The 22,987-nt window shown below is 47.4% G+C and overlaps 1 protein-coding gene and 1 long non-coding RNA gene across 3 annotated transcripts in view; both read left to right on the forward strand.

The window, feature by feature from the left end:
• LOC132233506 (uncharacterized) overlaps positions 1-22,987 on the forward strand; it is a 251,850-nt gene that overhangs the window by 106,957 nt on the left and 121,906 nt on the right. The window lies entirely within an intron of this gene.
• Positions 7,251-16,519, forward strand: OTP (orthopedia homeobox). The gene is made up of 3 exons (XM_059691900.1): positions 7,251-7,287; positions 8,535-8,944; positions 14,512-16,519. The coding sequence occupies exons 1-3, from the start codon at positions 7,251-7,253 to the stop codon at positions 15,040-15,042; spliced, it is 978 nt and encodes a 325-aa protein (XP_059547883.1). The 3' UTR covers positions 15,043-16,519.

Here is a 22,987-nt window from a genome sequence, read left to right on the forward strand (position 1 = left end):
TCCAGCGAACGAGGTCCTCCCATTGTCTGTGCAAACCCGGCTCCCGACGCCGAGCTGGCCCGGCCAGGCTGACGGGGCCACAGAGCAGCCCGCCGCCCGCCGCCCGCCGCCCACTCCCGAGCGCGGCGCTTCCGTGTCCGTTCAGCCCCGCCCGACGGCGCCGGCAGCTCCAGGGAAGAGGCAGGCAGCTGGCGCTGCGCCCCCTGGGGGCCGGGCGGGACGGGCCCGGGTGCCCCTCCGGGACCGCGGGACCGCCGCACCCGGGGCCGGCAAGGCGGCGGCCACTTCGGGCGGGCGGGCCGGGCCTGCCGAGGAGTTGGGCTATTTTGTAACTGCACCATCCACCCAAGCCTCATTACCACCTCTTAATGAGACCCCTTTACTCCGTGACGTGCAACCGCTCCATCTCATTAAGGAAATCGCTCTTCAATGCTGATTATTTTATTTGCAGCCATAATTATATTTCTTTCGGCTAAATCACGGTTTAATCGAGCCCACATGGAGGGCAGCAGCACTAATTACGGCGGGGGATGCGGCGGCGGCAGCGGCGGGCGCGGGCCGGCGGGGAGGGGGGGGCGGGAGGGGGTTGCCAGGGCGGCGGCGCGGCCCGGGGTGGGGGGGTCTGCGGGCCGGGAGGGGCGCGCGCGTGTGGTGGGGGCCCGGGCTCAAACACAACAACTTATTACTTCTAATTCCCCAACTGTCACCAAATCACCTGCACGAAACAAGAATCTAATTTGTTAAGCTGGCATGTCTGCAGATGGAAGATCGATCTTCTCTGTAGATTTCTCTAATTGAGTGAATATAGACGCCCGGAATTAGCCGCACTTGGGCTGCAGGGAGGGCTGAGGGAAGGGGTGCGGAGAGAAACGAGAAACGGTGGGGGAGGGAGGGAGAAGAAAGAAGAGAGGAAGGGAAATAGAGATAAGGGGAGAGAGAACGAGAAAGGAGAAGAAAAAGCAAAGGAGGAGACGAAAAGACTGGCAAAGAGTGGGAGAACGGAAAGAGGAGAGGAAACGGTGGGGAAATGAAAAGGCAGAAAAGGTGAAGAAGGAGAAGGAGAAAGGGAGAAGAGAGAATAAGGGGAAGAGAAAAAAGTGGAAGGAAAGAGGAAAAAGGAAGCAAAAGGAAGAGCAAGGGCAGGACGATAAAGAAAGGAGGAAGAGATAGAGAAAGGGAAACTTCTGTGTGGGAAAGGTTCACAACCTGTGCAGTGATGTCTGTCCCCACCCCCGACCCGAGTGCAAAGTGGCTGGAGAAGCCTAGCCCGGGTCAGTCCAAAACTGGGACTAAGAAAAGAAAAAGATTGGGCCGGTGGGGCCGGGCGGGACCGAGAGGGAGGAGATGGGCGCCAGCAGCTCCAAGAAATGGCTTACAGAATTACATTTGTTTTCTTGTGATTTTATTAAAAGTCACTCCTCATCTCCAGATTGCGTGAAAATATCTACTTTCCACTCAGATACACCGCATTAACTTGTTGGAGACGAATTTGTTTGTTTGTCTATTTTATTTATTTGCTAGATAAGATTGATGCAGTCTTATTAGCGCTATATCTAGTTATAGAAAGAGATAAGGATGAGATGTTTTTCTTTTTATTCCAATTACTAGCCCTGTCACCTAACTGAATAACTGATATATGATTATTTATCCTGAGTAAATAGAAATCAGAAAAGCAGCGAACTTAACACATACAAACAAAATCTCCATGTCACTTATTATATTCCGTGTGGCTAATTGGGGCCATTAAAATTACAGGGCTAGAGGCTAAAAAAAAAAAGTGTAGACACGCAGTCAAGGAGGCGGGTACGGATCCGTCTTCGTTTTGTGTTGAGGGCCGCAGGTGCTAGTTGTCCAAAGGCAAAGATTTAAAAATAAGCAAGCCCAGCGCCCACGAAGAGCCATGCAAGTGGACTACATGGTTGTAGTTTGCAAACTCGGATATATGGGAAATTTTATTGCACAAAAGAAAAATATACTGAGCTCGTGTATCGCCACAGACATCCGGGAAGGATAGGAAATCAGACTGTTTGGAGGGATTTTTTTATTATTATTCCGCCGCCGCCCGCGGCACCTCCCGCGGTTCGGATGAGCAGGCATGGACGCACAGGGCACACAGTACTCGCATCGCGCACACACAGCCCCGGCTCCCTGCGCTTAAAAAAAAAAAAAATGCCTGGAGTGTGAACCTTTGGCTTTTAAATCCCAGGTTGGGGAGCCCGGGTCCTGTAGGCAAAGAGATTTTGAGGCCATGGGCTCCGCGGCGACAACGGGACAGCTCTAGCCTAGAGCAGCCTGAAGTCCCTGTGCTCCGACCCAGGGAAGCCTAGAGAGAATGCTGGTTTGGGCTGAGGGCAGTCCTGTTCGGCTCAGAGGGTAAAAGCGCTCACTCAGCCCTAGAGAACCGCCGCCAGAAAGCGAGCGGGAGGGAGCTTTCTCTGGGGCAGGAGCACTCATCCAAAGCTTCGCTGGCTATGGTCTCTTTTAATGGGAACCTCCAGAGAGTTCTTTTATGCAGGGAAGTGTGGAAGCGCCTGTCACCCCTTCCAAGAGACTTGGCTGCCCTCCCAGATTTCTTCCTTCACTCACCCCACCGTCTAATCGACTCCCCCAAATGAGCCAAACATTAAGCCGTCCCAAACTCTAGTATAGACCACTGACACTCGTCTGGGACAGGGAAGGGGTGGGGGTGGGGGCGAACATCGGTTCTAGCAGCTGGAGCCAGAGAAGGGCAAAAGTGGTCACTCTTGTTTCAAACGAAGTGAACTTGAGAGCGTCCTGTTTTTCCCTCGAGTTTTGTCCTCAGCCTTTATTATTTTTGAGGTTCTAAGTTAGGCCTGAGGAACAAGATCTGATTTGCCATTACGTTTGGGTTATTGCATATCTGGAAAAGTAAACAGGAGTGTTCAAGTCACTTGATTTGTTTTCTGTAAGCAAATAATACCCAAAAGCATGGCTGTAATTTACCACGAATTAAAATTGATTCTTTTCATCAGGCAAGAAAATAGGAAAATGTGAGATCGTTAATTATTGAGGGAGGCGCTGCTCATTAAAGGGAACAATGTTACAATTCAGCATTTAATAGCAGGAATGTGAATAACTGCACGCCATATTTCAGCCCACTGTCTGCAAAGAAAAGAGAGCAGTTTACAAACAAGCCAAGCAGCCCAAAGTTACATTTAATAAACACCCAAGGTTTCCATAAGTGGAAAAAGCAATTAGGGTGCTGGGCACAATACCCAGCTCTTCAAAGAGCACCTGGTATATATTTTTATTCTGTCTGTCTCTCTGACGCTACAAAGGATTCACAGTAAATGCAGATATACAATTAGAGGGGAAATCAAGAAGTTCACATCTAAATCAGCATATATCCAACATTGGAACACTCGCTAACCGGGTATCCCGCCTGATCCCGCCTACCCATCCAGTCACACCATATTTCTAAATCTCTGTACTAGGATGGCAAAGCAGGAGAAAAAGAAAACACCGGTTTTGTAGTTTCTGTTTTTGTAGTTTACATAATTAGCCATCAAGGGCTTATATATTTAAATCTATACCTCTCAGAAAGCTGACTTCTCAAAATACTACAAACTTCTCTGGCTTGGTCTGGTTGCGGGTTCCTTGGCCTTTGTGCTTCGTTAAAAAGGAGAAGGGGAGGAAGAAGAAAGAAAAAAATGATTTCCCTGTACATCGCCCCTTGGCAGGCTCTTGTACAAAATTCAATCTCTATTTTTTATGAGAATAAACTCTCTAAATAAATTTTATTAGGGGCAACCAATATATTTTCTGGTAGTTCCCTTTGTTCCACTTCTACGTGTGTGTAACAATCTAAAACCTATTTATTGAGGAAAAATCACTGGATCCGTCATAGAAAATCCTTTTACTTTGCTTTGAAGTGATTTCTGAAGACATTATTGTCATTCCGAAGATTTGGGGGTCATTGCGCTAAAACCTCGCCTTGTTAGGGACTTCAGTTCCCATGATCATGTGGGAAATGCCTTAAATTATCAATAGCAATGGGCCTGACCGGCACTTTCCCGGCTGCCCTAGGAACGTGGGAAGATGACAGGGAATAAAACTCTAGTAAATACATCTCAGGCCCTGCCCAGGTGGATTCAGACATTGGCCAAAACGAGCTGCAGAGAGGGAACTGGGCGCGGGGGCGAGCATTTTATATCCAGACTATTGTCATTTTCCTTGCCACGCCTGCTGGCAGCAGGCTCCTGAATCCCGGCTCTGGCTCCAGCTCCAGCTTTCATGCTCCCCACCTCAACGCCCCCACACTTCCTTCCTTCCCCCCTCCCACTCTCAGATTTCCTCCTCCCCCCCTTTCCTTTATCTCTCCTCCCTCCCCCACCCATGCTTATGTTCTGAAGTCTTGGAAGAAATGATTTAGTTTGTTTATACTGCTATAAAAATCAAGACCAATAGAAAAGTCATAAAATGAAGCGGGCTATCAATCACGCCGCAACATTGTTATTCAGCGGTTACTAACAGAGATGGATAATCCTTTGATTTCGTCCCATTGTTATTACTCTGATGTGTCTTCACATTAACTATTACACATTTATTTATCGACCTGAAAAAATACAACAAAACAATATACGAGCTGTGCGTGTGGGAGAATGCTGCAAGGCCAGTGGTGGTTCTGGGGGCGGCTATGGAATGAGGACATAAGCGCTTGTTGCACACTGGTGTGGACGGCCCCCCCCCACCCCCCCATTCCCCCCACCCACCCACCCCCCGCGCCCTTTTCCTTCTCTTCCCTGGTCTTGGCCTCTCCTCCCTCCCTCCAGGCAGGGTTCGGAGTATCCGCAGTGCGGGCCTGCTCAGACTTGCCTGTTTGGAGACGCCAAGCCCGGTGCCTCTCTCAGGGCCCCTGTCTCTTCCTCTGACAGGTCTCTGCACCTCAGCCCCTGAGTTCCGGTCTCAGATACCCGCAAGCCCCACCCAAGTGGGCACAAACCCCCAAGAGTCCTCGGGAACAAGCAGCCAGGTGCGCACTCGAAAGCCAAGTCCAGGGCGCACACAGCCCTGCCTAGGACATCTATCTTGCTTCCTGCCTCGTGTGCCCAGCACAGAAGCATCTAGATTTGGGGTATTGTTTGAGGAAGGGGAAGGTTTTATTGCAGGACTCTATTTGCTTTAGGTCCAGATATTTTCCTTTCAAGCAAGAACATCCTCGTGGCTTCCACACACACCGCCGAGGCCGGGACTCCGCCAAGCTGGAGCCCGCAGTTCCAGGGCTCCGGTCCCGCAGAGGCCGCCTTGGCAGCAGCTGCAGCGGCTGCTGAAGCTTGGCCAGGCCCAGAGCTTCGGGGGAAACGGTCTTCTCAGCTCAGAAGGAACCGGTGTGTGACTGATGCCCGGCACTCACACGTGTGCATGTGTGTGCGCGTGTGTGCGCGCGCCCACGTGTGTTGTGCACGAGAGGAAGGGAACGGGCTTCAGGAGAGAAGGAGTTCCATTGCCGCCCCAGAGTTCGCATTGCCGCCTCCTTTGTCTCCTTGCTCGGTCCCTGTCACACACACAGCTGGGGGGGGGGGGGGGGCAGGGGGGCGGGAGCGGGAACGCGGGGGCGCGCGCGCGCGCACACACACACACCGTTTCGCATCTGCTCTCAGGCAGTATTTCCAATGTTTTGTGTAAGTCAATTGGACAGCGAACAAAAAAAGCCATTTGCTCGGCATTATTTAAAGCAGACTTCATAAGGCCACCCTTTTGTGGAAGCTTTATTTGCACTAAATGAATAATCTTAATTGCATCACTCTCGAATTAAAAATCAATGTTAATCAAGTTGAGAGTAGTAAATATCAGTTTTCATTGTGCCTGGGTAGAGGGCATTTTTCTTGTGTTGCAAATAAAAATACAAGTCAAATAACTTTAAAAGGGCATTATGTTCTGCTACAAATACAATTGAAACGGATTGTTTAGGCGCAGATCAGAAATGGTACAGAATTTTGCACTTAATTTCCTCAGTTATCATTTACAATAAGAGCCTCTTGGCTTGACAGCCAAGTCTAAACAGTAGTAAATTAGTACAAATTTATACTGATTTTACTCTAATAATCGTAATAAAAGCTTATAGATTTGGCACTAATTACATAAATGCCTAATGATCTTGAAAATTACTCTGGTTAGAAATATATTACTAATCTAAACTTTGTTGTTGGCTGGCTCTGAAAAATCAGAACATTAGAAATGGTTCGCTTCACTTGTGCAAAGCACTTTAAATTGTTCAAGTAGTTTAACATATTCAAGAGGAAAATAAAGAGCATTTAACTTTATTTACAGCCTTAAGTGGAGTTGAGAGCGGAGCAGAACTTAGAAACTTTGACCAAAAAGAGAGGGTTGTGGGGAAGGATGCGAACGTGCGCCAGGCGGAGGAGAGGAAGCGGGGAGGGAAAGGGGTAGAGTTTCTGAATGACACGGCGTGTGGGCGCAGGAAGCTCCGAGGAATTGACTCCGTTTTTGCGCTCTGGGTCTGCTTAGGGCCTGGGAGCCTGTAGGCTCGGGTCCTAGTCGGGGCGTCTGGACCCTAGGCCCAGGCCTGCTGAGTGGCAGCGAAGTGTACGCGCGGTCTGGAGGCCGCGGTGTGCCCTTGTGCTCTGGATTGGCAGGCCCGCGTGGCCCAAGGCTCGGAGGTGTCCCGTGGACAAGCACGCAGGCGGAAAAAACTCTCGCGTCACGCGGGGGTCATGCTCTGTGCTGTCCAGAGCCTTGCCTCAGCCCCAGGAAGATTCTAGCTCTAGGAGACAGAGCTGCGCCTTTGGAGAGAGCAGGGCGGAACTAGGAGAAGGAATGGAGTGCGTGGGGAAAATCGCTGGGAAACACTGACGGAGGTTGGGCCCGGAAGCCCAGGGCGAGGCCGGGACGGCCGCATCTGCTTTAGCTGCTGCTCGGGGTCGGAGCATTCGGGCCGCCGCCGCCGCCGCCTCCTCCGGGCGGGCGCGGGCGGGCGGGCGGGCGGGCGGAGTGGGGGACTCTCCGGGCGCTGACATTTGCAGGCTGCCCTCCTGATTGGTCCCCTCGCCGAGCTGCTCACGGGTTCATTCAACTGTTAAGCACCTCCCCGTCTCTCTAAAGGACATTATAATGCAAGAAGCCCCCTTTTTAACCACAAACCGAATTTTCTTTCATTTAGGTGATCTATATATATCTATATAGTATAGCTTATAGCTTATATCTATTTTAAATAACTTAAAGGCGCTAAAATTTTGGGGGGAACAGCTTTCGCCCTGGAGCGGTGCGCGATGCTCTCTCACGCCGACCTCCTGGACGCCAGACTAGGTGAGTGCGCGCCTCTCGCCCGGGCAGCCAGGAGAAGACGGGCAGGAAATTGTCAATTTGTTTCTTATTTTACCTTAATGCGCCCTAAATGGACTAATTTCTTTAAAAGTAATTGTGCTGCATTAAAGTTTAATTTGATTTAACATCATCTTTTAAAAAAATCTATGTAATATGTAGATCCGGGAAAAGGAGTTGGGAAATGTTACTTTTTGTTTTTGTTATTTTTTTCTCCTCCCCTCGCTCCCTTATCACTATTATTATTTTTGGAAAGGCGATCCACCCCATCGTAATTTCTTTGGAGGTGTTTTTCTTTCTTTTCCCGTCCTGTCTGCTTTGATTTGGTATATCTTTCTTCTCTTTTTTATCTCCTTTTCTCTCCCCCCCACTACCATTTTCTCTTCTCCTCGTCTAAGTGTGATTGAATTTGTAAAAATCTGGATGAAGGAGAAGCCACTGCAATTGAAGCGGAATTGCTAAGTGTGCTCATTGAGAAGAGAGAAAAGCCAAATTCACTCACAGGCGCCGTGGCCTGCAAAACGTTTTCCTCGGCATTGCCCATGGCTGAGAGGAACGCGCCTTTTATTTCTCCGGGAAGAGAAGTTGAATTCCCTAAAGTTTGATTCACTGCGAGGTCTACTGAATTTACTTGAGTTTCTTTAATGCTGTCTTGGGTTTCCGGTTTGGGAATCTTTGGTGATGGATGTGACTCCATTTTCCAAACACTTTCTCTGATTTGAGGGGGAGGCGGAGCTGATTTGGGTTGATTTCAGGGGGTGGAAGGCTTTGAGACTTATTCATCTTCCGCAAGTGAGAGGGCATCGGCTTGGGGCCGGAGGTAGATTTCGTCTAGCCGCCTAAGCACATGCAGGTGGGGCAGCAACCTCGGAACGGCTTAATTTTCTTTTCCTTTCTTTTTTCCTCACGGATATGCTCTCGGGTTCCTGGGCGCCAGGGGTTCGGTTCAGGAAAGGGACGCCGAGGCGTGTTTCATCGCCGGGACTGGGAGAGAGGAGAGCACGTGCTGCCTTCGGGAGCGGATGCGGAAAGAGGGGAAAGGGCCGGGAGCTGGGATTGCAGCTGGCAGCCCAAATCCTGGGGAGCTCAGCCGAGCGTCTTAGGAGTTTCCTTCGTAGGACGACAGTGGGAGCGGAGGGAAGCGAGGATGGGGCTGCAGGAGGCTCACGCGGGGGAAAGTCCTTCCTGGCACCGCTAGGAAGGTAGTGACCGCGATCTCCTTGCCTCCTCAGGTATGAAAGATGCCGCCGAGCTTCTGGGCCACCGGGAGGCGGTGAAGTGTAGGTTGGGCGTGGGGGGCTCCGACCCCGGGGGCCATCCGGGGGACTTAGCGCCCAACACCGACCCAGTCGAGGGAGCCACTCTCCTGCCTGGGGAGGACATCACCACCGTGGGCTCCACGCCGGCCTCGCTGGCGGTGAGCGCAAAGGACCCGGACAAGCAGCCGGGGGCCCAAGGCGGCCCGAACCCCAGCCAAGCCGGCCAGCAGCAGGGCCAACAGAAGCAGAAGCGCCACCGGACGCGCTTCACCCCGGCGCAGCTCAACGAGTTGGAGAGAAGCTTCGCTAAGACGCACTACCCCGACATCTTCATGCGCGAGGAGCTGGCGCTGCGTATCGGGCTGACCGAGTCCCGAGTGCAGGTACTGCGGGCGCGGGCGGGAGGATTTGGGCAAAGGCAGTGGGGTCTTTCCTCCCCCTGCCGGGATTCTGGGCTTCTCTTCAGAAGCCTATGCATTCCTGGGTCGAGTTAGCTCCTCGGCCCGGAAACTGGCCCCGATCGCCATCTTCCAATGGACAGGCAGGGCCTCAATCTCCCACCAGTATAACCACATCCCAGCAGAAACTCCTCATAAGCGAAGCTGGCGTTGTTCGACTGAGCCGCCTTCTTCCTCCGCGTCTCCTACCCGCCGCGTCTCCAGGCGGCTAAGCCCAGCGCGCACTTCCACTCCAGCTTGCGTTATTGACAAGTGTTTCATTACCCTCTAATGAGTTTGTATTAAGCATCTGGATAAATGGGGGAATGCAACAATTATACAGAAACATGAAAAGGGAAAAAGTAAGGTGTGGCGGTACCTTTTAAAAAAGATCCACACCTGCGTTTCACGGTGCTTTATCCTGCTGAATATCATCTTCCCGCGCTCTCGGGCAAAAATACCCCCAGTTTTGATGTTTTCAAATAATCTGAACTTTAATGGTGCAACCAGTGCTCTAAGGGCGGCTGCAGCGATCCCCTACAGCTTCTAATACTTGGCTTACTCCTAAGAAAATGGGAAAAATTAAGGCTTTCTGTTTTGGATATCCGATCTGAAGACAGGATGTTTAGGGTGGGAAATATTGAAGAGTTAGTAGACAAAATCATTACTGATCCCTGTTCTTGTCCAACTATCCTCCAAGTTGTAAATTATATATAACAGAAAACACACCTTCAACTTTTCTGTAAATTGGTAAATAAAAGCATAAGTCTAATGAATCTCATTTCCTCCACTTTTTAAAAGAATGAAAAGCAATGTATCAAATATTTTATGGTCAAGTGCTGGAGGCGAAATTTCAAGACACACACTATACTAGTATAATCATGAGCTATCCAGGGTGCTGAAAATCTTCCCTTCCTGTCTTGGATTTGGTAGTTTTTTGTCCGCTAATCCTGGGCGTCAACCTCAGCTCTAGATTCTTTTATAAATTAAGTTTAAATATCTCAGCTACTTTATATTTGATCTAAGAAGAGACCAAGGTGTCCATAATTACAGTGATGAATATTTCTGCCTCCATTGGGCATTTTAAAGATAGTCTAACCTAGAAAAATAGCGTGTGCTCCTGTTCTAAATAGTCAGCAAATGAATGTCATTGGGTAAAGTGGTCAAATTAAAAAAGCAATATTCAGGTATAACATAGATTAATATTTTTACTCAATATAAGACTGGTTGGTTTCCTTAGTGAAAGCTGGAAGCCCTGAACCATGGGCCTTTGATATTAAGCACCAAAAGAATGTTAATTGCATTATGCGGATAAATATTACTAAGGCTCTTTAATTTTTTTACCTTGCACCTCCTTTTAAATATGAAGTTGAGCCCAAACTTTAAAAATCACATACCATTTCGACACTTCTGTTACTGCTAATGATAAAACCAGCTTGTTAGAATCTTGTAGATTCAAAATTCATAATTTACTTTTTGTCTCTCAAGAGAAAACCTATCTAATAATTTTTGTTTTAAAGAGTAAAATGCTATTGTTTAACCTAGACATACTGATAATTAGTTTAAATTAAAATAGAACTTAGAATCACAAATAAAATATAATTGGACAACTGACTTTATGAAAAAAGAAAACGAGGTCTATTAAACTTTATTAGATCTTCCAAAGGTTAATGGCAGTGAATCTTTTAATAGAAAAAGTTGTAAATGAAATAAAATACAAACTATATAATAGGAACAGTTATTTTCAAAAAGTACACAAAAGAATAATCAAGAAGAAAGAGACAAAGTACTTTAATTGTTCTAGCATAATGCTCAGCAAAGATAATAGCTTGAGGCTGCTGATAGGAACAATTTAATAGAATGGCAATTTCAATATTTTTAAAAATAATGTTCCATAGTTTAAAAAGTAATCAGATCAACATAACCTTTTTAATTAACATTTCAAAATGATTAACATTATGTAATGTAATGCAAAAATAATTTATGGAAAATGTATTTACTTCACAATTCACTCTACCATTGCTCCTTGACCAAATTTAAATTAAATAGTAATTGGTTTATGTTCTTATATGATGAGTACTTCATAGTTTTCTTTATAGTTAACAGATTGCCACACATTCTTTTCAGTACGTGGGCCACTGCACTGATTAAAAATGATGGAAACATTTCATTTATTGCAATTGTATGTTTTTAAGGATGCTTTCTGGTTGCAGACTAAATGTCCCAACATACTTATTTTTTTAAACCCATATCTGGTATATATCATACTTTTAAGTATTAAAGCACCTCTCCTCACATAGAGGCCAATTCCATGTCTGGTATTGCTCCCCTTTTCTGGCTAGTATAATAAAACCATTCCTTTTATAGCATGCCATTATTAGAAACCAATTTCAGAATTATTTATAACCTGGAATGGCTTATTAAGCAGCAATGCGAGAATCATGCAAATTACGCGATCAAATGCAATATAATAAGCATAATCATTAGTCTCTAGCACGGATTAATTAACTTTCAATATTTTATTTACATAAAAACCAAATCAGTGAAATAACTTCTGCACAGTCAGGCTTGCCTTTCAATATTTTATAGGAACAAAAATAATGTGCTGTAATTCCATTGACCATGTCTCCCAGAATGGCCCTGTCACCTGCCACATCTTAATAGGGGGACAAGCTAAGAGTATTTTCTAGTTTTCTAATGGAATGAGAAATTGCATTTTCTTCCTCTCCCAGCACTATTAAAGTGTAATGAATTCGGCCCAGAGTTCACGGCTGGCTGATCGAAATGAACCTGAGATCTAGGCTTTAATACAGCTCCCCAGATTTCCTCCCAAATCTTCACATTAATCATTTGCTGGATTCCAATGAGATCTTCATAAAGCATTTGCTTGGAAGGGGGGAAAAGTAATATTCTCTTCTTCTCCCTCTCTTTCTCTATTTCTGAGCCATTTATAAGTGGGGAATTAAACGGACTATATATTTTAAAATACATTTACAGTATGTCTATATTACTGTAACAGCAGATATCACAAAAGTGGATTTTTAAATTCCAACCTCCATTAGATTCTCACTGTTGTATTAAGCATTTTCTGAGAAGAGCTGCATTTCAAACTGAGTACAAAGTTGGCCCGTGGCTGCGGTTAATATATTTCCTGGAGTTGTCATCTGTGCATTCTCAAAATCTCCCTTAGGTTTTGCCTGCATTTTAATCCGTCATGCTCTAGTTTTCAAGTGGAAACATTCACATTTTAAAAACATATGCATCATAGCTTGGAACGGAGGTGCTCAGACCCCATGAAGACTTTTCCCCCCAACCCCAGTAAGCCATGAAACATAAAAAATTTTGTAGCCATCATTTGACTACTAACCCTCAAACATAATTGAGCACTATTTTTCGAATATTCCTACAATATTTAGTTTTTTAACAGCTGTTCTTTTCCTCCCGTGCCTGAGATTCAGAAACCTTACTGGTGGGTGTATTTTCTACTGAAATTCTACCGGGCAGTCCCTCCCCCTTCTTTCTTCTGTTTCTCTCCCCACTGCCCCAGAGAAGTCCACCACCTTCCTCCTCTGCTGTTCATCCCAAACATTCAAGCATTTCGGGGTTCACTGAAACTTGCAAGGTGTTAGAAACAGGCAATTAATTTGTAGATATCTATCAAAATATATCCGGGTGATGTGAGGAACCCTTTCGACACAGACACAGTCTCTGTCTAGGGCCCCATCGGTTTACCTTCCCCCAGTCCCACCTTGGATGGGTAGTACAGGCGACCTGTGACCGCAAGTCTCCTCGCTGTGCTTTCCTTGGCTCCTGCAGGTTACCCTCCACAGAGGGCCTCTAACAGCTCAATCCACCACCAGCTGCATTGATCCCAGCCACCACCCTTGCCCTGCTGCCTCATTAATCCGCTGTGCCACCTGCACAAGGGGCTTTAGCAGGAAAGGGATAGAGGTCTTTACCCAATCGGACACTGGGTAAACAGAAACATGGGAAATGGGGTAGAAAGCAGAGAAATATAAAATGGTGGGCGATGGCCAGATATGGTAGAACAGGCCATGGCCAGCCCAAAGGCAGGCAGAATTCTAGATTGCAAAATGCAGTTAACGCTGATGAGCAGAGAGTGCATAGCTTACTGAGAAGGGGTCAGGTACTTCCGGACTCATGATACTATAGCTTTCAGAATAAACACTAAAGAGCTTGGGTTAACCGAAGAATAACCTTTTGGCCACAAATATGGTGGTCAAATTGTACTGGCCAAATTCTAAGATGAAACTCAATCAGTATTTGAGCTGTGTCCCCTACCATTTACATGTATGCACAGTAAACCTTCAACTGACTAGATATTAAACTGAAAGCCTGCCAAGTAAGCATGCTGGCTAATTTTTTTAAAAATAAGATCAAATTAAAATATGGAAGACGAGAGGTTATCTTGATCAGGCAGTTTACTTTCAGGAGTAGTGAATATGACATCTATAGGTTAATTTGTCTGGCAAGGCCTGAAATTCCAGGGTCATTGTTAAGAAAGGACACACAGGAAGCTTATTTCCATTCCCAGTTTATTTTATCAAACACATCTCATTTAAAAAGACATATGGGTTTGTCTAGCAAAATTAAACTTGACTCATAACTAGTGTGAGCTTTAAACTGACCTTTAATTTATAGCAGTCAGAAGATTTCTTCTGGTTTAAAGGTGAAAGGGGAAGGGGGTTGAGGAATTTGGAAGCCTTGTTATTTGGGATCCTCAGTAAGTTCCCGAAAAGAACAAACTTGAAGGCCCTGGGGCCCAGGGCGCTGGCAGCTGCACACCTGCACAGTGCAGATAAAGGGGCCTTTGCAGGGGTTTGTGAATGAGGCAGAGACTTGTGTCAGTAGTGCTGTTCGCTATGAATCAGAAAGTCATGGTGGCGACCCAAACAACGCCGTAGCTCAGTAGCGCTTGCTTTCCCACACGAATCACTGCTCTGTCATCCGTGGCGTTAGGGGTTTTCCTTTGTCTTTCGATTTTGAAACCAGCTATGTCATGCACGGCCCTTCATCAATTTCCAAATTTCCAGCGTTTCTGAAAATTCTATACCCCAATCAGTGTTATAAGGCACGCTATTAAGCCACATGGGTACACATGTTTATCTTCATTTGTACACCTGTGGATCCAGCCTTGACACATGTCTGCCTGCAGACCTGTGCATCTAAGCCGTGCACCGAATGCGCCAGCATGCAGGGGCGTGGTGAGCACTGAGCATGGGGGTATGTTTGCACTCCGTGCAAGCGCCTCAGGGCACGATCACTTAGGAAGGGAGTGGGCCCTTGGTGGGTGCAAGGGGCGCCGGATGACTCGCGCTGTTGGAGAACCAGGGTCTCTGGCTGGATGTGGGGGCGTGTCGGACCTATGGCACTTGTTCGGCCTGAGTTGAGTGGGTGTATCTGACCGAGTTTCTCAGACTCAAGCCCCCGCCCTCGTGGCCGCGCCCGCTCCCTAACAGTGCCCTGTCTGTTTCCCTCCCTGCCCGCTCCAGGTCTGGTTCCAGAACCGGCGCGCGAAGTGGAAGAAGCGCAAGAAGACCACCAATGTGTTCCGCGCGCCCGGCACGCTGCTGCCCACGCCAGGCCTGCCTCAGTTTCCATCAGCCGCCGCCGCCGCCGCCGCCGCCATGGGCGACAGCCTGTGCTCTTTCCACGCCAACGACACCCGCTGGGCGGCGGCCGCCATGCCCGGGGTGTCGCAGCTGCCGCTGCCGCCGGCGCTGGGCAGGCAGCAAGCCATGGCGCAGTCGCTGTCCCAGTGCAGCCTGGCGGCCGGGCCGCCGCCCAACTCCATGGGCCTGTCCAACAGCCTGGCGGGCTCCAACGGCGCGGGGCTGCAGTCGCACCTCTACCAGCCCGCCTTCCCCGGCATGGTGCCCGCCTCCCTCCCCGGCCCCAGCAACGTCTCCGGCTCCCCCCAGCTCTGCAGCTCCCCGGACAGCAGCGATGTGTGGCGGGGCACGAGCATCGCCTCTCTCCGCCGCAAGGCGCTAGAGCACACAGTCTCCATGAGCTTCACCTAATGCAGCCGCCCCCGGCCCACCCCGCCCCGAGGGCCGCCCGGAGGCCCGCTCCCCCCGGGCGCGCGCCCGGAGCCCCGCCCACTGCCCCGGTCCCTGCCGCGCGCCCCGCCCCGCCCCGCCCCGGCCCCGACCCGGCCTCCGCCGCGTCTCGTTTAGTCCTCTCCTCTCTCCACTTGCTCGGGCTCGCCCCGAGCCCCAGCACACCAGGCCCCCCTCCGCCTGATTTCGATCGCCCAAGTCCCCCTCCCCCGCCACCCGGCTCACTGTACCAGCCGGTGACCCTCCCTCCACCCATCTCCAGCGCCCACCCCACCCTTTCCCGCGACACAGGCCTCCCCGCTGCTCGCGCTTGTCGTGCTCGTGCCCTCCTCTCGGCCTTGGGCTCGCGGCATTCCCACCCGCACCTGCAACACGACGCCTACGCCCCCTCCCCGCCGCCCTCCCAGCCCGTCCTTCCCCACGCCACGTGTCCCTCCTCCCGCGCCCCGCAAACGCATCTTTCCCGCCATTTTACTGACCAGGGAGTCGACTCAGGATCTGAAATCAGACACCAATGGACTGGTTTGTGGGCAGAAACATACACACGAGCGCTCTCGCTCACTCTACACACTGCACACACATGTACACACATGCACACAGTGCACCTGGCTCACACACGGACGTGTTCAAGGGACAGCACAACGTTAGGGACTTTTGTCTTAAGGGAGGGACAAGCATCTGCTACCAACCGCCTCATCCGAGGGCCCAATTGATACGATTTTATTTATCCTCGTATTCTTTCTTCAAACTCCTCTTTGTTTACTTTTCCACCACCTTACCCTTGCCTCATCCACCCAGTCACATCCATGCAACCCTCTATTGGCTTGCAAAAAAAAAAAAAGCTTTTATTTTCTCTTACTTTTCTTAAGCACAACTGTGTGAGGGCATTGACGGGAAAGCGTCTCAGAGGACCATGCCAGTGGGTTGGGTGGCTGGAGCAGGCTAAACAGTCATGGAATGAAGAGGTGATCTCTCCCGTTTTGATAAGTCTGTGAGAAGTAACAAAATAAACATGTAAGGAAAGTTTCCTTTTGTAAAAGCAAAAGCCACATCTCTTTTCTGGATCCTCTGGACCGGGGTTCACTCGCTTTTCCAGGTCTCCCCGCTGCTCTGTGCCCTTGGTTCTGTGGCCGTCCTGTCGTCCCTCGTGCCCCTTGGCCACTGCCCTGGCCCCTGCGCCGCCGATGGGTGCGCTCGGACACCTCCGCCCTGCAACTCTGTACAGAGAACAGTCAGCTCTTCTGCATGTGCCGGCCAAAGCCACACCCGGAGAACAGACGCGCTTTCCAAGAATGAACAAACACGTGAAATAGGATGTTTTGTGTAGATAAAGCATTCTCGTTACATACTGGTCAACTTGTGGTATGTTTTAACTTATTGTCTGTGCTTCTTTATGGAATTTGGTTTTCTTAATAAATGTTTGAGCTAATATAAAGCATATTGACTTTTCCGGACAAGTTTATATCGAGTTAAATGTAAATGGATAAAATAAAATCATTTTCGGTATGTGATCCGGAGAACGACGGGTTTCGGTGTGACTTTGCGTGGGCAACGGGAAGAGCACCTGTCCTGGAGGGTCTCAGTTCGCCTTCCGGGCGGCCCCGCGTCCGGGACGCGGCCACCCTTCAGCGGGCTTGGCTTCGTCTCCGGCGGCACAGCGCGCTCCGCTCCGCTCGGCAGAGGGCCCCGCGCGGCCCGCGGCCGGAAGTGAGAGGCAGCGCCGCCAGGGCCCGGCGAGCTCGAGGCCTCGCGAGGCTTCGGGCGGCCCGCGGCTTCGGAGCCGAGCGGGCCCAGGGGCGCAGCTGCAGGCGCTAATGGCTGGGGCCGAGAGCTGATGAGCTGCTCAGGTGCAGGGCTCCCTTCTATAAAGCAGAAGAGGGAGGCCGCGGCCCCGCTGCGCGCGCGCGTGCGACGGGCGGGCTGTGGGCCGCAGGCGGGCCGCCGCGAGGGCAGCTGGGGACCTCGGCGGTGCCGGGGGCGTCGCCCGGCGCTGCGTGTGGACCCAGTCGGCGGCGGGCAGGCCGGCCGGCTTTCTCCTCCCCAGGGCCCAGGCCTCCGGGCGGCCGGAGGGGACGCCGGCAGATCCAGGCGCCGCTACAGGTACCCGGGGCTGCCCCACCGGGCAGGGCGCGTCGGGAGGCCGCGTGTCCGCCTGCCTGGGGGCCCGCCCACGCCTCTGCGGCCTCCCTCCGCGGGCCCCAACTGGGTTCCCGCTGACCCCGAATTTAGACGCGTGTGTGTTGACACAATATCATACTCGGCTCAGGTGGACCACGAGCGAGTAGACACTTGCGTAGCCGGCACGGGGGCCGCCCGGGAGTCTGGCTGTGGGTGTGTTTTGAACTTGGGGGCCAGTCGGTACCCAGGCTTCCTGCGGAAGCCGAACCCGGCCAGCCCTGTGGCCGAAGCGCAGTGGGCAGTGTAGCCCGCGCCCCGGCCCCTGGGAAGGGTTCCGGTTCGGTGGCCACACAGTGTCAGCCCTGAGGACACCCTGGTCCCGGAACACAGTGGGCACCGCTGGGCTGCATGTGAGTTTTAGGAACGGGTGTCATTGTTACTCCACCGAGAGAACACCGGGGAATCTTCTCGAAGGTGAGGACAAAAGGCATGCTTTTCTGGGGTCAAGAAAAACAATATATGTATGTCACCTTGGGAATTTTAATCGTAGGTAAAATTTGGTTGGTGGGCTCACAGAATAGTTCACCTCTACATTTTCTAAAGGGTATTTTTGATATGTTAAAATATTAAAGAATGCTCATCTGGAATTTTATATAAAAAGGGAACATTTCTATGTTTTAGAGCTCAGCCTAGAATTTAGGAGCATAATAACCACATTTCTAAAACATGGGTAGGTAAAAGAAAAATACTTCTCCTTATTTTGAAAATTTTATCATATTCTCTCTTTTCCTAGGCTAGTACAGTTTTTTTTTAATTTGAAATCATAGATACTGTAATCTCAAGTCACATTTAAGAGATCAGTACAAACCACAGATTGCTTCACCAGGGAACATGGAAGGTTGTTTACAAGGATGCTAATTTTTACAGCTTTTTTTATGCTGCTATAAAGCATAACTTTATGATGTAGGAATGCAATAAAAGATGCTAAATGGAATCTTCAAAAATTGTATTTCTCAAAAGCAAGGGAAATGGGATCTTTCATTTGAAAAAAAATGAGCCAACTTAGAATACTGATGAGAAGTTACAAATCAACTGAAGTGATAGATGCTTTCAAAAATACTTATATTTCATAATATAGTGGTTAGTTATCAGTATTAGAATGAAAAAGTACACAGTTTTTCACTTGACCTGACTCTGGAATAATATTTGTTTCTATGGCAATAGATTTTTGTATTAAGAATGCTGAACAGTTTAATGTCATATGTACTATTAGCATAAAGGGAAGGCAACCTGGCCTAAATTGTTAAAGCTGACAGCAATGGTAAAAAACAGAGAATAGGAATCTCATTCACAAGCCTGAACAATTTCAGCAGTTTGAGGAAGGAAAAAAAACACTTAACAGAATAATACTTCATATTATTTTTTACTACTTATCAGCAGCAATTCTGATTCAAAACTGTTAAAGTTATAATAAGAAGCAATTGCATTCAGTAAGGGAATAAAGGCAGTAATGATGAATAATATCAGAACACAGGGTAGATAAGTCAACATGGTAGATGTCCTACCTCTAATGAATTGTACTTTTTGCTAAGTAGCCTGTTTGGCATTGAAGACTGTCACCAATGCTAAGTAGAAGAAGTCAAAGTCTATTATGAGGTAGCTGTATGATTGATTCATTTGAATACGTATATTCATCCTTGTATCTTTATGTTCTCCTTAATATTGGCACTAAATATCACACGTGGCATTAAGTGATGGCATTTAATAATGTTGCACTTAGTTTACCTTTTGTTGATGGTGGAAGAAATAGGATATAGGAATTCAACCTGCTAAAGATGAGGTTAGGTATTGAATACAAAATGGGACACAGAGCAATTTCAGTAAATCAAGGTAGATGTGAATGGAGAACACAGAAGAAATTCTAACTTTGGGGCAATTGATGTTTAAAGCCCTCAGTGACTGCTTCCCCTGAAAATGAAAATGTTTTTAATTTGTGTTGTGCAGTTTATATTTTAATTTTTAGAATAAAGAAAAAACTTAGCCCACAAAGATGTCTTCTAGTAATGGCAGTAGTTAACCTGTCAGTTGAAAGAATGTAACCTTCCTTTTCTCCTTTTCATGACATAAAGGTAATCTCATCTGAGGGCATTTATGTGAAGAAATAACAGCATGGCATGGTGAAACGACTGGCTCATTAATCCTGGCATCTACTTCCTACAGGGTTCCTTGATTAGTTAGATTCATTCATCGGGCATTTCGGAGTTTTTGATTTGTCACCATTGGATAGGTTCACTGAGTTCAGGCTAAATTGAGCCAGAAGCAATGTTTATTAGTAATTTTGTAGTACAGGCTATCCTAATAATTCAGCCCAAATATCTCATCTGAAAAATATCCATTCACCCTCGCTTCTAATGTGGGTTGCAGCTGTGTTCATAGAGAATTGAAAGAACACAAGTGATTGGGCATGTATTTTCTAAATTATTAATATGATGGCTAATAGCTATAAACCCATCTTCATATCCAATGCAGAAATAATGATTCATTTTAAAAAGGAAAGCAGCAACAAAGGGGGGTCACCCGCTGCCTGGCTCTCTGCTAACTCTTATCAGTGCAAAGCTTTTGGTACAGGACCCTTGGCCTATTTATATGTGGTCATTACAGAGAGAAACAGGACAGTGCCCTTTGTTTTTCCTCGTGCATGCTCTACCAAAACATGGCACAGATTTTATCACACTTACTAGAAAATGCTTTTAAGGAACTTCAGGCATGAGCTACACAAGAGAGGGCCCTCTTTTGATTTTGACAATGCCATAAGAATGTAAGCAGGCATAATTACTTGTGCAGTTAAACTGCATCTTCCATCCACATGATCAAATATCCCATACTAGAGGCCCAGTGCATGAAATTTGTGCACGGGTAGGGTCCCTAGACCTGGGCGGGGACCAAGGCGGATCAGGGCCTTCCTTCCCTGGCTGCTGGCTGCCGGCCGCTTTCTGGGGCCTTCCTTTGTTCTGCGCCGCCCCCTGGTTTGTCAGGGCACATCATAGCAAGCGATCAAACTCCTGAGGGGACACTTTGCATTTTAGCCTTTTATATATATATAGACTAGGGGCCCGGTGCACGAAATTCGTGCACTGGGTGTGTGTGTGTGTGTGGGGGGGAGTGTCCCTCAGCCCAGCCTGCCCCCTCTCACATACTGGGAGCCCTCAGGCATTGACCCCCATCACCCTCCAATTGCAGGATCGGCCCCTTGCCCAGGCCTGACGCCTCTGGCCTAGGTGTCCGGCCCGGGCAGCGGGGACCCGCAGCTGCAGCGGCCCCGCGATCGTGGGCTTCGCTTTAGGCCCAGGCAAGGGACCCCTAGCTCCTGGGACTGCCAGCTTCGACCGTGCCCAGCTCCCATCGCTGGCTCCACCCCTACTTCCTGCTATCACTGGCCAGGGCGGCAAAGGCACCTGATTCTCCGATCATGGCTGGGGGGCAGGGCAAAGGCAGCCCCAGGGCCGCCTTTGCCCTGCCCCCCGGCTCTTAGCTCCCCCCTGGGTTTCCGATCACTGTCAGTGGCAGGGGGCTTCTTCCTGCTTTCCCTTTTGCTTCCCTGCATTGTGCCTACATATGCAAATTAACCACCATCTTGTTGGCAGTTAACTGCCAATCTTAGTTGTCAGTTAATTTGCATATAGCCCTGATTAGCCAATGAAAAGGGTAGCTCGTACGCCAATTACCATTTTTCTCTTTTATTAGTGTTGATATCCAAGCTAAAAGCCACACTGGATTTGAGATACACTTGTTGCAGTTGCTCAGGCTGCCACATTCCTCTTAGTTCTGAGTTGAAGTAATTCACAAATGCCAGAAAATACATAATTAACCCACATGTCATATGTGGTATATATTCTTTATATCATTCGCTGAAATGTTACAGGGTTCTATGTGCTTTTGCTCACAGTCCTTATTGAATGTATTTAAGGTAAATACAAACAAGGTGAGATTAAGAACTCTAGAAGCCCTTAATACTGGAAATATTATATGTGATTCCTAGGAAATTAAAAATACTAAAGCATTAAATACAAAATATAAGTATATTGAAATTAAAATAAGTTCTCTCTAGATTTTCTAATTGCAAAATTTTGAATGAGTTCAGTGAAGCTGAAATGGTCTCTTTTTGCTGCCCTTGCTTTATTAATTATCACATGCTTAGTCTATTAGGTACTCCAACACTGATTTCAGAAATAACATTTTCAGAGGGTATTTATTACTTTTCCTCCAGTAGCTTACATTTGAACTTCATTTTTCAGTTTATAGAGCACATTATCTCATTTAAATCATAGCACTTTTATGAAGTAGATATTATGTTCCCTATATTACAGATGAAGAAATTGAGACTCATAGAGGCTAAGGAGCTTGTCCAGGGTCACATTATTCTTTAAGATAATTTTAAAGATCTTCAGATCTTTCAGCATACCATTGTGTATGTGACATGTAGACATTGCTCTTAGTCTTAAAATATTTTCAGGGATAAAAGCTAAAATATTTCCCTTAATTAGAAATTTAACTGTCTACCCTTGTAATATAATCAAGACAGGTTCTTTTTGATGGAACTTGATAAAATTAAATATAGTTTCAAGTCTAGAAACATTCCTCACCTCCTGAACTTTACCCTCAGAGGTTAATTCAAGATAGTTCTAGTTTGTCAGTGAGAAGGCTCTTTATTGCGTGCAGAATCTTTATTAATGCAGTTGTCTCCTTATGACACAAACTCTGAGTTGAGGTGGCAAGAAACTTGGGAGCTAGCCCTGAGAGTATTTTGAGGGGAGTGGCATTGTATATGGAAAGGGGATGGTTTGACTCTATCCACAGGGAGAGGATCCTTGAATTCCTTGGTATTTCATATGTGTTTCTCATCTGTCTCTGGAAGAATTTATAGGGAGATCTCTTAATATTGCTTCTGTATAATAATAAATAGTCACAACTCAGGATGAGCTGTTTCTCATTTTTATGTCCTCCACATGTTAGAAACCTACTCTGTCAATCATAGAATCATAAAATCTTAGCATTTGAAACTATCTTTGAAATCACCTAGTTCAAATTCCCTGTCCCTTTTTTTCTTGCTAAGTGGACTTGAAGATTCTGATTGAGCACAAGACAAATCTCTGTTATTGGCCCAACTACCAGAAAGTCCTTTCTTTTATTGAGCCTAGTCTGCTTCTTGCTCTTCCTTCTATAGTCTTGCATCATTAGGGGGTTTTCATCACATCTCTTACTACTGAAATAATTTTTCTTTTTTGTCTTTATTCTTATTTACATCAGTTATTATAATACCAGCCTATGCTGTGAAACCAGATAAACCTCATATCTCTGGCTTAACATAATCAAGGTTTATTTCTTGCTCATAGAAATTCCACTGTGAGTGAAGTGATTCTCCAGAACAGTTTCCTTTCATGCAGTGACTTAGTGATATAAACTGTTTCCATTTTGTGGCTCGACCACCTCAATATAGGGTTTTCATTGTCTTTGAGGAAGGAAAAGAAAGAGCTAAATGGTTATGAATTGGCTCTACTGCTTTGACCCAGAAATTTCTATGGTCCAATAAGCAAAAACTAGGCTTTCCCCAATTGCAAGAGGGCTGGCAAATGTAGGGGAGAACATGGATATTCAGTCAGTAGAAAATATCTCTGCCACAATTTTATTTTCTCTTCAATAAATACTATTAGTTCCCTTATTTACCATGTTTTTTATACTTATAAGTCAACTTTTTTTGTGTGTGTAGTGGAGTTCCAGAGAAGTAGAT

The sequence above is a fragment of the Myotis daubentonii genome, chromosome 4 (genome assembly GCF_963259705.1).
Source record: "Myotis daubentonii chromosome 4, mMyoDau2.1, whole genome shotgun sequence".
Taxonomy (NCBI): Eukaryota; Metazoa; Chordata; class Mammalia; order Chiroptera; family Vespertilionidae; genus Myotis; species Myotis daubentonii.